Source organism: Trachypithecus francoisi, unplaced genomic scaffold (genome assembly GCF_009764315.1).
Source record: "Trachypithecus francoisi isolate TF-2019V2 unplaced genomic scaffold, Tfra_2.0 Lachesis_group0, whole genome shotgun sequence".
NCBI classification, from domain to species: Eukaryota; Metazoa; Chordata; class Mammalia; order Primates; family Cercopithecidae; genus Trachypithecus; species Trachypithecus francoisi.
Genome location: NW_022681453.1, coordinates 181,479,127 through 181,494,085, shown reverse-complemented (window position 1 = coordinate 181,494,085; position 14,959 = coordinate 181,479,127). Strand labels below are relative to the sequence as shown.

General features: G+C 41.3%; 1 protein-coding gene across 8 annotated transcripts in view; it reads right to left on the bottom strand.

Annotated features, from left to right (window-relative positions):
- The window catches only part of CNOT10 (CCR4-NOT transcription complex subunit 10), a 92,155-nt gene that overhangs the window by 32,403 nt on the left and 44,793 nt on the right, over positions 1-14,959 (bottom strand). For 7 of the 8 annotated variants that reach the window (XM_033212905.1, XM_033212902.1, XM_033212906.1 and 4 more), the window contains 5 exons: positions 14,493-14,642; positions 12,292-12,494; positions 5,904-6,025; positions 4,471-4,647; positions 1,388-1,468 (listed from right to left, as the gene is read on the bottom strand). In XM_033212905.1, the coding sequence (XP_033068796.1) occupies positions 1,388-1,468; positions 4,471-4,647; positions 5,904-6,025; positions 12,292-12,494; positions 14,493-14,642 (733 nt within the window). The remainder of the gene's footprint in view (positions 1-1,387; positions 1,469-4,470; positions 4,648-5,903; positions 6,026-12,291; positions 12,495-14,492; positions 14,643-14,959) is intronic. The other variant, XM_033212901.1, reaches the window with a different exon arrangement.

The following is a 14,959-nucleotide window of genomic DNA, read 5'->3' as shown; positions in this document are numbered from 1 at the left end:
TCTACAGACATTAAAAAGGTAAAAAAAAATTATGAACAATGTTAGTCCAATAAATTTGACAACTTGGAAAATTCCTTGAAAAATAAAACTTAAGCAAACTGACATAAGATGAAATACAGGCCAGGCGCGTGGCCTGTAATCCCCGAACCTTGGCAGGCCAAGGTGGGCAGATCATGAGGTCAGGAGATCAAGACCATCCTGGCTAACAACATGGTGAAACCCCATCTCTACTAAAAATACAAAAAATTAGCCAGGCGTGGTGGCGGGCACCTGTAGTCCCAGCTACTTGGGAGGCTGAGGCAGGAGAATGGTGTGAACCCAGGAAGCAGAGCTTGCAGTGAGCCAAGATTGTGCCACTGCACTCCAGTCTGGGCGACAGAGCGAGACTCCATCTCAAAAAAAAAGATGAAATACAAAATCTGAAAAAAGTGTTCCGTTGAACAAGTTGAATTCATTATCAAAAATTTTCCAGCAAGGAATATCCTAGGCTGGATGGTTTCACTGGTGAATTCTATCAAATACTTAAGGAAGAAGTAATACCTGTCCTTTTTATTAGTTCAGGGGACATGTGCAGGTTTGTTATATGCTAAACTTATGTCATGGGGGTTTGTTGTACAGATTATTTCGTCACCCAGGTACTAAGCCTAGTACCCAATAGTTATTTTTTCTGATCCTCTCTCACCCTCCACCCTCCAGGAGGCCCCAGTGCCCGTTGTTCCCCTCTTCGTGTCCATGAGTAATACCTATCTTACACAGACTCTTGCAGAAAACAGAGGAAGATGAAGTACTTCTCAACTCATTTATATGGTCAGCATAATCCTGAAACCAAATCTGACAAAATAATTTCAAGGAAAGAAAAGTATGGACCAATCTTCCTCATGAATATAGAAGCACTTATTCCCAATGAAGTATTAACAAATCAAATCTAAAAATTTATACAAAAGAAAATACATTCTGACCAAGTAGGGTTTATCACAAGACTGAAAGATTAGTTTAACATTTGATCAGTGTAATTCATCATATTAACAGTATAAACAAGATAAAAAAGAATGTGTTCATTTCTTTTTTTTTTGAGATGGAGTTGCTCAGGCTAGAGTGCAGTGACACACTCACTGCAACCTCTGCCTCCTGGGTTCAAGCAATTCTCTTGCCTCAGCCTCCCAAGTAACTGGGATTACAGGCACCCGCCACCATGCCCAACTAATTTTTGTATTTTTAGTACAGACAGTGTTTCACTATCTTGGCCAGGCTGGTTTCAAACTCCTGACCTTGTGATCCACCAGCCTTGGCCTCCCAAAGTGCTGGGATTACAGGTGTGAGCCACTGTGCCCAGCCATGAATGTGTTCATTTCAATAGATGCAATGCTAATTTTGTTTAGATACTCACTTTAAGTTTTCTAATTCCTGTTTTCTCAGTGGAGAAGAAGGTGGAGCTGGAATGAATTTATCTCCATCATGGCTTTTACTGCTAAAATAGAGGTAAGAGTCTTAATTATGAAGAGCAACAAATAAAAAATTAAATGTAAAATTTTGTTTCCCTATCCTTACTCCCAACTTTTCTTTTTCTTTTTTCGAGACAGTTTTGCTCTTGTCGCTCAGATTGGAGTGCAATTGCACGATCTCGGCTCACTGCAACTTCTGCCTCCCGGGTTCGAGTGATTCTCTTGCCTCAGCCTCCCGAGTAGCTGGGATTACAGGCATGCACCACCACACCCAGCTAATTTTTTGTATTTTAAGTAGAAACGGTGTTTCACCACGTTAGCCAGGCTGGTCTTGAACTCCTGACCTCAGGTGACCCACCTGCCTTGGCCTCCCAAAGTGCTGGGATTTACAGGGATCGCCCACCTCACCTGGCCTCCCATCTAACTTTTTACAACAAGAGTGTAAAAGAGTTAAACAATGGAAATGCTTAGTAATTTGGTAACTAACATGTTAAAGCTATATTGTATATTAGTTTCTTCCCCCCCAACACTGCTTTAAAAAATCTCTAACTGGAAACAGTATCTTTACTACATAAAGGAAATAACTCAAAACTTTCACACATTTCTCACTATTCTAATTCCCCTGACCCCTCACCCCTGCCTTTTCTTGAGACTGGGTTTTTGAGACTCTGTTGCCCAGGCTGGAGTACAGTGTGGCATGATCATAGCTCACTGCAGCTTCAAAACTCCTGGGCTCAGGCAATCCTCCTACGTCAGCTTCCCAAGTAGCTGGGACTAATGGTGCCTGGCTTCGAACTCCTAGCCTCAAGCAATCCTTCAGCCTTGGTCTCCCTTAGCACTGGGATTACAGGTGTAAGTCATCATGCCTGGCCCAAATTTTTTATAGTAAACATGTATCGACTACTATTACAATCAAGAAAAAACGCCGGGATGTGAGACGTAAGTTTAAAGATGCCATGTATAAAAAACAGAATTTCCTGCTGGGTGTAGTGGCTCATGCCTGCAATCTCAGCCCTCTGGGAGGCTGAGGAGGGTGGATCACTTGAGGTTAGGAGTTCAAGACTGTCCTGGACAATGTGGCAAAATCCTATCTCTACTAAAAATATAAAAATTAGCCGGGCATAGTGGCGCTGTGCCTATAATCCCAGCTACTTAGGGGGTTGAGGCAGGAGAATCGCTTGAGCCTGTGAGGCGGAGGTTGCAATGAGTTGAGATCGTGCCACTGCATTCCAGCCTGGGCAACAGAGGGAGACTCTGTCTCAAAAAAACAAACAAACAAAAAAAAAAAAAAAGAAAGAAAGAAAAAAAGCAGAATTTCCTATATATAAAATGTTATTTGTTTTGTCCTTACAAAGTTCTCCCAATTTCTATAGAGTCACATAATTTTTATTTATTTTAATTTTTTTTGAAGAGATAGGGTCTTGCTATGCTGCCCAGGTTAGACTTGAACTCTTGGCCTCCTCCAGTACCCTGCCCAGATTTGCATAATTTTGAATTTATACTAGAAAACCAGAAACATACAAAAATATTCTGGAGGTTAGTGATTATATTATATTAAGAGGACAGGCAGAATATAAGAAGAACTATGAGCAGCTTTAGGAGTTAAGTGTTTATTTTATTTTATTTTATTTTATTTTATTTTTGAGATGGAGCCTCGCTCTGTCGCCGGGGCTGGAGTGCAGTGGCCAGATCTCAGCTCACTGCAAGCTCCGCCTCCCGGGTTTACGCCATTCTCCTGCCTCAGCCTCCCGAGTAGCTGGGACTACAGGTGCCCGCCACCTCGCCGGGCTAGTTTTTTGTATTTTTTAGTAGAGACGGGGTTTCACCGTGTTAGCCAGGATGGTCTCGATCTCCGGACCTCATGATCCACCTGTCTCGGCCTCCCAAAGTGCTGGGATTACAGGCTTGAGCCACCGCGCCCGGCCAAGTGTTTATTTTAATAAATTTTTTGTTTTTTTGAGACGGAGTCTCATTCTGTCACCCAGGCTGGAGTGCAGTGGCATGATCTTGGCTCACTGCAACCTCTGCCTCCCGGGTTCAAGTGATTCTCTTGCCTCAGCTTCCCTAGTAGCTGGGATTATAGGTGCCCGCCACCAGGCCCAGCTAATTTTTGTAGTTTTTGTAGAGATGGTGTTTCACCATGTTGGCCAGGCTGGTCTTGAACTCCTAACCTCAAGTGATCCACCCACCTTGGCCTCCCAAAGTGCTGGGATTACAGGCATGAGCCACCACACCTGGTCAATTTTTTTTTTTTAAAGCTGTCTGACAGGCCGGGCGCGGTGGCTCAAGCCTGTAATCCCAGCACTTTGGGAGGCCGAGACGGGCGGATCACGAGGTCAGGAGATCGAGACCATCCTGGCGAACACTGTGAAACCCCGTCTCTACTAAAAATACAAAAAACTAGCCGGGCGAGGTGGCGGGCGCCTGTAGTCCCAGCTACTCGGGAGGCTGAGGCAGGAGAATGGCGTAAACCCGGGAGGCGGAGCTTGCAGTGAGCTGAGATCCGGCCACTGCACTCCAGCCTGGGCGACAGAGCAAGACTCTGTCTCAACAAAAAAAAAAAAAAAAAAAAAAAAAAAAAAAAAAGCTGTCTGACAACAGGACTTCTTATAAATATCCCTGTTGTCAATGAAAAACTGGTATTTTCTTTTTTTTTTTTTTGAGGTGAAGTCTCACTCTGCTGCCAAAGCTGGAGAGCAGTGGCACAATCTTGGCTCGCTGCAACCTCTGCCTCCTGGGTTTAAGCAATTCTCTTGTCTCAGCCTTTTACAGGCATGAGCCACTGCATCCGGCCAAAACTGCTACTTTCTACTTTTCTTTTTCAAGGATCTCTCCTAACTTAGCCTTCACCTTACTTCTCTCTTCCAGAAAGACTTAGAAACATAAATGCTTTCCTCTCTTGTTATGCAAAACAGAGAATTTCAGAAATTTAGGTTGAAGAATTTAGGAATTTACTTAAAGGACAAAAGGGTTTACTAAAGAAGTCCTGAAAGGATTTTGCCAAGGGAGGTCACAAGGATTAGAATACCTGCAAGTTTCACTGCTTTCGCTGCTCTCTGTGTTCCCACCTAATTGATTACTATTTTTAGACCCATTTTCCTGCTTTGGATCTTGCTGTTCTTCAGGTAGCAGCAACAAGGCATTTCTGAGACATATGGCTGCAAACTCCATACTGGCTACAGGAATGGCCGAAGACTGCCCATCACTTAAAAGAACAAAACCAAATTAGCTAAGTGGATAAAAGATTTAAAAATAAGGTTTTTTTTATTATGAGGAATAAAACCAATTGATTATAAATGAAAGCTATGCCTTTTAATAGGTAGAAATTTTAATATAAGCAGTTGTAAAAAGCATGCTAAATAACCTAAATCCTAAGTATAGGTTGCAAATAGTATAAATAATGGGTTGCAAGTATATAAATTACATACACTGTGTCTCTAGGAATGAGACCAAGGAGAGACAATTTGTTGTATATCACAATGTTAATGTTAACATACTAGAGAAACTGCAGACAAGGGCAACTGTAATGAGGGCAAGGAGAAGTATATTAAGAATGGGATGAAAGGGAAGAGAATAGATTTTCACATTTGAGCCTTACTTTGGTTGATCCTTGCTTTCAAAAATGCCTCTATACACGTTGAAACAGCAACATTACTTTTTATCTTATGATTTCATTGACACTTTATACAACTTTCTGTTGGTTTGATATACCCAAATAGAATCTTTATTAGGGAAAAATAAAATTTTGAAAAGTAGTAACAACTTTGAAATTGCTTTAAAACTTTGAAATGCTTTATCATAATAGTTTTAAAAAATATTCCTGCATCATAGTTTAACTAAATAAATTAAGACTAAATTATCGTGTATCAGATATTTTCTATACTTTGGAAATACTTTTAAATGGCAGAGAACAATTTTGTTCTTTGACAAAAACAAATTAAGGCAGTTAATTATTTGCAAAGTTTGCCACTTTACAAATAATGGCAATTCCAAATTGTCAAACGAACGTTATACATGTGACAGCTTCTATACTGCTTTGGTTGCTTTATGTTTTCATACACCTTTTTTCCTCGAATAGTAAGAATTCACTTTCATGTATTTTCAGTCCTAGGGAACTACAAGAAAATACCTAAATGAAAAGTATCAATGATAACCAAAACTACATAAAAAGGAGATACCAAGATGCCCTCTTCTGGACATTCTTAATAATAGCACTGAACAGACTAGGGTTTCCTAGGCCATCAATAATTACAGTACCCATGGATGTAATAAACCAAAATCACGTTAGATAACATTCACTACGGACCTATATATGAGGGTCTGCTTGTTGAAATAGCAATAAACCTAGTTACAAAGCGGGTACTCCTATGCAATGATAAATCCTAAGCATACTTTTATATGTAAGTAACATTATGTAAACTAGTATTAAATATATATACTTTTTCTTTGCAAAATACTTACTTATAAACAGTATTCTGTATAGACTGTGATGCCAAAACTATCTTACGATGATAGCCTTGACCAACAATAGACTGTACAATTCCTTTTTTGCTGGGAAGGCCTTTAGTTTCTTGTTCAGAGGTCTACAAAATACAAATAATTTCCAGTAAATTCAAGGGAATTGTAAGATGTGGTATAAAAAAAGGGGGAATACCTCTCACAATTACTCTAAATTTAAGAAAGTTCTTAAAATCAATGAGGACTTTTTTTGGTGATAACGGAAACATGTTTGGTATTAGTGGAAAAAGTACCTAAGGCTGAAAATCTGGGATATATGCTACATTTTGTTTACATGAGATGCGAGAAAATTCTAAGAACAAAATCCAATTCAATTATGTCCCAAAAATTTATTTAGAATTATTTACTTAGAATATTCTATACCTCCAGTGCCATACTACATATTACAGGTACTTTGACATCGACTAAGGAAAATGAGAGCCCAAAATACAGTGTAAAAGAAAAGTGAAGCAGCTCCACTTCCTAAAACACAGATCATTTCCTTCTTCATTCAAAGTATTAATTACATTGTCAACAATATATAAACTTTAATAAGCTGTACATGGTAAAAATTTACATGGACACAATACTTGCCTTCTAGGACATTAAAATCCCCAAACCAAATGAATAAACATTAAACTGAAAATAATAAAAGCTACTTACACATACATAGTTACTTTAGGATATCTGATTAAGATATATTATCTCACGACAGAGCTCACAGTGATAATTTCATTTATCACCCCCCTTCATTCTAAGTCTCTAATTTGGTTGGGTGCAGTGGCTCATGCCTGTAATCCCAGCCCTTTGGGAAGCTGAGGCAGGAGGATCGCTTGAAACCAGGAGTTCCAGACCAGCCTGGGCAACATAGTAAGACCCTGTATCTACCTTTTTTTTTCTCCTTTTTCTTTTTCTTTTAAAGACAAGGTCTGTCTGGCTCTGTTGCCCAGGATAGAGTACAATGGCATGATCTCGGCTCACTGCAACTTCTACCTCCTGGGCTCAAGTGATCCTCCTGCTTCAGCCTCCCAAGTAGCTGGGACTACAGGTACAGGTGTGTGCCACCATGACCGGCTAATTTTTCTATTTATTTTTTTAGAGACAGGGTTTTGCCAAGTTGCCGAGGTTGGAATTTTTTTTTTCTTTTCTTTTCTTTATTTTTTTAGACACGAGTCTCACTCTGTTGCTCAGGGTTGGGTGCAGTGGTGTAGTCTCGGTTCACTGCAACCTCCACCTCCTGGGTTCAAGTGATTCTCTTGCCTCAGCCACCCGAATAGCTAGGATTACAGGCACCTGTCACCAGACCTGGCTAATTTTTGTATTTTAGTAGAGACAGGGTTTGACCATGTTGGCCAGGTTGGTCTCAAACTCCTGACCTCAAGTGATCCACCTGCCTCGGCCTCCCAAAGTACTGAGATTACTGGTGTGAGCTACCGCGTCCAGCCAGGAAAAATCTTTTATTATTATTATTATTATTATTATTGAGATGGCGTATCACTCTGTCGCCCAGGTAGGAGTACAGTGGCGCAATCTCGGCTCACTGCAGCCTCCATTTCCCAGGTTCAAGCGATTCTGCTGCCTCAGCCTCCCGAGTAGCTGGGACTACAGGCGTGCACCACTGTGCCCAGCTAATTTTTGTATTTTTTTTAGAGATGGGGTTTCACCGTGTTGGCCACGCTGGTCTTGAACTCCTGACCTTGTGATCCACCCGCCTCGGCCTCCGAAAGTGTTGGGATTAGAGGCGTGAGCCACTGTGCCTGGCCCGAAATTTTTTTTTTTTTTTAAGGGAGTCTTGCTCTGTCGTCCAGGCTGGAGTGCAGTGACACAATCTTGGCTCACTGCAAGCTCTGTCTCCTGGATTCACGCCACCCTCCTGCATCAGCCTCCCCAGTAGCTGGGACTACAGGCGCTCGCCACCACGCCCGGCTATTTTTTTGTATATTTCGTAGAGATGGGGTTTCACCGTGTTAGCCAGGATGGTCTGGATCTCCTGACCTCATGATCTGCCCGCCCTGGCCTCCCAAAGTGGTGGGATTATAGGCATGAGCCACTGTGCCCGGCCCCGAAAGACCTTTTTAATTTTTTTTTTTTTTTTTTTGAGGAGTCTCATTCTATCACCCAGGCTGGAGTGTAGTGGTGTTATCTTGGCTCACTGCAACCTCTGCCTCCCGGGTTCAAGCAATTCTCCTGCCTCAGCCTCCCAAGTAGCTAGGACTACAGGTGGGTGTCACCACACTCAACTAATTTTTTGTATTTTTAGTAGAGACAGGGTTTCACCATGTTAGCCAGGATGGTCTTGATCTCCTGACCTCCTGATCCACCCGCCTCAGCCTCCCAAAGTGCTGGGATTACAGGCATGAACCACCACTCCAGGCCAAATCTTTTTTAATTTAAAAAATAAAACTGGCCGGGCGCAGTGGCTCAAGCCTGTAATCCCAGCACTTTGGGAGGCCGAGACGGGCGGATCACGAGGTCAGGAGATCGAGACCATCCTGGCTAACACGGTGAAACCCCGTCTCTACTAAAAAAAATACAAAAAACTAGCCGGGCGTGGTGGTGGGCGCCTGTAGTCCCAGCTACTCGGAAGGCCGAGGCAGGAGAATGGCGTAAACCCGGGAGGCAGAGCTTGCAGTGAGCTGACATCCAGCCACTGCACTCCAGCCTGGGTGACAGAGCGAGACTCCGTCTCAAAAAAAAAAATTAAAATAAAATAAAAATAAAACTAAGCTGGGCAAGGTGGCTCACACCTGTAATCCTAGCACTTTGGGAGGCTGAGGCAGGTGGATCGCTAGAGCCCAGGAACTCGAGACCAGTGTGGGTAATGTGGTGAAACTCCATCTCTACAAAGAAATACAAAAATTAGCCAGGTGCGGTCATGCGTGCCCCAGCTAGTAGGGAAGCTGAGGTGGGAAGATCCCTTGACACCAGGGAGGTCGAGGCTGCAGTGAGCCATGATCATGCCACTGTACTCTAGCCTGAGTGACAGAGTGAGACCCTGTTTGAAAAATAAAATAAAACAAGTCTCTAATATACCTGCAGGTGGAATCCCAAGGAGTTATCTTATAATGACATCCAAATTATCACATACCAGAACAAACTGGAGTCCATCAATATGAATTTGCAAAACTAATCTCTGCCCTGCAAAGTCTTTTCTCTAAACACAAATGTTTCTGTACTGTTACTTATTGCTTCTGAACGTAACTTACTATAGTTGCACTTCCACACATGACTTTTAATAAAGAACATACTACACAGTGCTAAAAAATACAATAAAACTGCTCTGATCAAAACTAGTTGTATATAGAGAATGCCATGCAATATTAATGAAAAAGTGGATATTTTAAACTATTATTGTGAGGACTTCCATTCTGACTTATTTTCCTAGTTGTGGTGATAAATTTACATTGATTCATCTATATTCTCTTGTCTTATTGCTAAGGCCATGAAAACTGATCCAAATGGCCAGATCTGAAGATGTAACAGATGAAAACAAACTGGCCCGTGGTAGAATGTTCGGAACTAAAAAACATACAATAATCCATACCTTCAATTACCAATAGCCGGAAAGTGTGCTCGATCAGTTTTAAGGTAAAAGGATCATACATAATTAAAATATTGAGACTATTTTTGTTTAGCAGATCTTTTCCCATATATTATACACTGCCCAGGTAAATATAAGCCTTGCCTCTACCAAGTCTAAAATAATACGTACCAGATATTCAGGACAAAATGTCCTCCTTAGCATAAACAAGTTAATTTTTTTAAATCCAAAATGAACTTATTTCTGAAAGTACAAACTGCTTTGTTCAGCATACCTCCTGTCCTGACTTAACAGATTTTATGAAATTTTATTTGGAGTTTACAATTACTCCTGTTGCGATTTGTCCTCTGATTTTATTAGTGTTTTGGGCTTGTTTTTACTGTTTTTTAGGTTACCCTAAAGTTCTTTTTTAGGAGGAAAAGCACAGACAAAGATATTACTGGTGGCAAGTTTCCTATTAGCAGCACAAATTTTGTGTGTTCATGAAGTTATGGCAATCAAAAGTCATCTTCACCATTTTAAAAAAATTACAAATTTACAACTTTTCTAGAAAAAAAAAAAAACAGGACTAGCAGCATATTAATATGGAAAATACTTATCCTCCCCTCCCGCTCCTTCTCCTCTAGGGAGAGTGGGGGAGACCTTGTAAGCTCAATGGCTTCTGTAGAACAAACACAATCCCAAAAGTACTATTTCTAAAACCAGTTAATTTAAAAAGAAAATATTAAACTTTACAAAACTAGGGAGTTACTTTTTTCTTTTCCCAGAAAAAAGTAACACCCTGGTTTCCAGTAAATACCAAAGAAAGGCCCCCAACACTTAAATTCATAAACAGATTAAAGAGAACAGGCAATATCTATTTGCTTCTTTTATCTTTAAGAAGTACAAATTCTACCTAGAACTGTTTATCAGTTAAGAATTAACCAATAAGAAAGTTGTCTTTTAAAAAAGCAAACTATAATTAAATAATTAAAGTCTTTCAAAGACAAATCACTCATCTCTTCCTCTATTGGTATACTCAGATCATAAACTACCTAAGTACCATGTATGAAAACTAGCAAACACACTTCTTTAATCCCCTTAGTTCTTGTACTTCTCAGAAACTGCTGTGCAGCAGGAGAGCCTCAGCATCACCTATGGCAGGCATGGAAGGTAAAGCCTCCAGGTATCATCCCTTCCCAGTGTTTCACAGCAAGGGCAGGGGGTGCGGCAGCAAATGGAAGATACGCATATCTGGTAATTCTGATACAACCCGTCTTTCCCCTGTCTCCTATTGATCCCTCCCAAATTGAAATTCAAAAGGCTTCCACCAACTGCCATTTGGAGATAATCTAAGCATGAACATCAATGTAAACTAGCCTATTCTCATAGCTACCATGGGCAATCATGTGTCAGAGAGAAACAGCCTGGTGTAATCCATAAACTCTGTATCATTTGCTGAAACCAAAGTAAAATCCTCAGGCATTGAAGGAAATGCAATTCTTTCCACATTGCGTTATCAGACCTTTTTTTTTTTTTTGAGACCGAGTCTCGTTGCCCAGGCTGGAGTGAGGCTGGAGTGCAGTGGCGCGATCTTGGCTCACTGCAACCTCCGCCTCCCAGGTTCACGCCATTCTCCTGCCTCAGCCTCCTGAGTAGCTGGGACTACAGGCGCCCACCACCACGCCCGGCTAATTTTTTGTATTTTTAGTAGACACGGGGTTTCACTGTATTAACCAGGATGGTCTCGATCTCCTGACCTCATGATCTGCCTGCCTCGGCCTCCCAAAGTGCAGGGATTACAGGCGTGAGCCACCGCGCCCGGCCAAAACCTTTTCTAATCATCAGGCTACACAACACTATTCTTATGCCAGCAGATGGCATGGCTCCTGACCCCTGGAGCAGCTAGCAGACCACTGTTCCAACATACATGTCTTTATCACTGGCTTCAACTCTTTAATGTTGCCACACTTACTTACCAAGAATGAGAATGTTAACAAATGACTTTATAAATTTTTATTTTTTTTGAGACAGGGTCTTGCTCTGTTGCCTAAGGTGGAGTGCAGTGGCTCTATCTGGTCTCACTCCAACCTCCACCTCCCAGGCTCAAATGATCTTCCCACCTCGGCCTCTTGAATAGCTGGGACTACAGGCATTCGCTGCCACACCTAATAATTTTTTGTAGAGATGTGGGTGTCTCACTGTGTTGTTTAGTCTGGTCTTGAACTCCTGAGCTCAAGTGATCCACCCACGTCGGCCTCTCAAAGTGCTTGGATTACAGGCATGAGCCATTACGCCTGGCCAACAAATGACTTTCTGAAACTAAATTTTTTTTCACCAATGGTTAAGGAAGACTACATATACATTTCACTGAAATCAAAAGAAAAGAATGACCATCATCATTCTCTTTTTAACCTTCACGCCTGTAATCCCAGCACTTTGTAATTCCAGCACTTTGGGAGGTTGAGGTGGGTGGATCACCTGAGGTCAGGAGTTCAAAACCAGCCTGGGCAACATGTTGAAACCCCATCTCTACTAAAAATACAAAATTAGCTGGGCATGGTGGCATGTGTATGTGGTCCCAGCTATTCGGGAGGCTGAGGCAGGAGACTCGCTTGAATCCTGGAGGTGGAGGTTGCAGTGAGCCGAGATTGTGCCATTGCACTCCAGCCTGGGCACAAGAGAGAAACTCTGTCTCAAAAAAAAAAATTTAAAAAAAAAAAAAGAGAATGATGTCTTATGTATGTTTCCAAGGTTCTTTTTTTTCTGTAACATTCCATGTAGTAAGTGGGGGGAAGATAGGGCTCAAAAAGATACCCAAGTAGCACTCACCCCCTTATTGGCAGCAATGCAGCATTCAGCCAGCCGTAGCCAGAGGCGAGGATTTGCATGATAAACCTGAACAGCTTCAATCAGACATTCGAAGGCAGCAAGAGGCCTTCCAATGTGAAGAAGCTGAATTCCACAGTTATACAGCAACTCATATCTCTTATTGGTTAGTAACGTACACATGGGTCTTCCTGAAAATTTTTTGCCTAGTGATAAAAATTAGATAAGAATACATCATTAGATTTCAAGTAATAGTAACCTTGAGAACATTTACTCCATTAAGTACTTAGACACTACCATGTTTAACACCAATAATCCTGATCTGAGTTATAACGGCTCTCAACATCCTCAACCCCACAAATATTCTCCAGAGTCATCTCAGTTGTCTATACTGGCAGAGCCAGAGATGTCTCTTCTCATTTGCCAGCTCCTCAGGCAACAAAGCTCCAGGAAGGCAAAGATAAGAGATGGGACCCACTCTCACTCCTTTGAACCTTATACTACTTTTCTACATTTTTACTTTATTCTCTTTTACTTTTATTTTTGTAGAGATGGAGGTCTCACTATGTTGCCCAGGCTGGTCTTGAACTCCTGGACTGAAGTGATCCACCTTGGCCTCCCCTAAATGTTGGGATTACAGGCATGAGCCATCTTGCCTAGCCAACATTTTTAGAGTCTGTATGAAGTTTCCACTTTTTAAAATTTTTGGCTGGGCTCAGTGGCTCACGCCTGTAACCCCAGCACTTTGGGAGGCCAAGGCGGGTGGATTACAAGGTCAGGAGTTCAAAACCAGCCTGGCCAACACAGTGAAACCCCGCCTCTACTAAAAATACAAAAATTAGCCAGGCATGGTGGCGGGTGCCTGTAGTCCCAGCAACTTGGGAGGCTGAGGCAGGAAAATTGCTTGAACCTGGGAGGTGGAGGATGCAGTGAGCCAAGATCACGCCACTGCACTCCAGCTTGGGCAACAGAGTGAGACTTCGTCTCAAAAAACAAAATAAAATAAAATAAAAATTTCATCTTGGTTAACCATTTTATTGCCATGTGTTATCATCTATTCAATGTTTCAGTCAACCTTGATTTATAATACATTTGGCACCAATTAAATAGGTTATTATTATTATTATTTTTGAGACAGAGTCTCGCTCTGTCGCCCACGCTGGAGTGCAATGGCGCCATCTCGGCTCACTGCAAGCTCCGCCTCCCAGGTTCACGCCATTCTCCTGCCTCAGCCTCCCGAGTAGCTGGGACTACAGGCGCCTGCCACCACGGCTGGCTAATTTTTTTGTATCTTTTAGTAGAGACGGGGTTTCACAGTATTAGCCAGGATGGTCTCAATCTCCTGATCTCATGATCTGCTCACCTTGGCCTCCCAAAGTGCTGGGATTACAGGCGTGAGCCACCACACCCGACCTAAATAGGTTATTATTTTTAAAAGCTAAATAATTGTTTGATTTTAGGCATTTCAGATCAAGGATCCATATGATAATGCATATTAAAGGATCAATGTGAGGAAATTGCTTAAAGACTGTCAGATGCTGCCAGTAGTATCACATGTAAAACTCTGCAAAGAATCTATAATAAGCCATGCACAGTGGCTCATGTTTGTAATTCCAGTACTTTGGAAGACTGAGGTGGGAGGATCACTTAAGCCCAGGTGTTCCAAACCAGCCTGGGCAACACGGCTAAACCTTATCTTTACAAAAAACACAAAAATGAGCCAGGTACAGTGGCATGTGTCTATAGTCCCAGCGACTCAGGAGGCTGAAGTGGGAGGGTCACTTGAGCCCAGGAGACAGAAGTTGAAATGAGCTGAAATCGCACCCAGCCTGGGTGACAGAGCTAGACTCTGTCTCAAAAAAAAAAAAAAAAAATCTATAATAAATCTAGTTTGGCACAGTCATGTTGTGACTCATCAAACATTCTGTTACATAACATTACCACAGGGAATTATTCATTTTCAAATCGATGAAAAATGGAATGCAACTTAAATTTCTGGAAAATTCAAAATTACTCTTAACACCTTGTTATTGCTATTCAAAGTAGCATTATCTATTAAAAATCCCCAGAGCCAAACTTGTTGGGTAAGATCAGAGTTAACTATATGTAAGTATATATGGTGGGTATTTTAACCACATTCATGCTTTTTAAATCATGCTTTTCTGATGTAGTAAATACAAACTGTACCCCAGTACTGGGCTTACCTGGATCAGTGCTACCTGCACTGAGCTGTGCACAGACATTATCATTCTCCTGCAGAGCCTTTTTAAAGTAGAATATTCCCAAATTGTGCTTGCTCATGGCAAAATGGATGCAACCAAGGTTATTCCAGAACATGCACCTCAAGCATTCACCTGAAAAAAATGCAAATAAATTTGTCCACAGAAAAATTTTAATGTTGGTGTCCCTCAGACAAGAATTGGGCTCATCTTGCATGAGTTAACACTGTTACCATTCCACTTACTTCTTAAAGAACAGTTCACAAGGTATTTGAAATTTAGGAAATTTCTGAAAAATTTTAAAACTCCTTTTAAAACCTATTTTGTTAAAGTTGATAAAAATTATTTTTAAAAACCAGTCTTATTTTGTTAGTCTAATTTTGTACCGATTTTTTTTTTTCCTTTTTAAAAACAATTTTTAAAACAAACGGGGTCTCACTATATTGCCTACC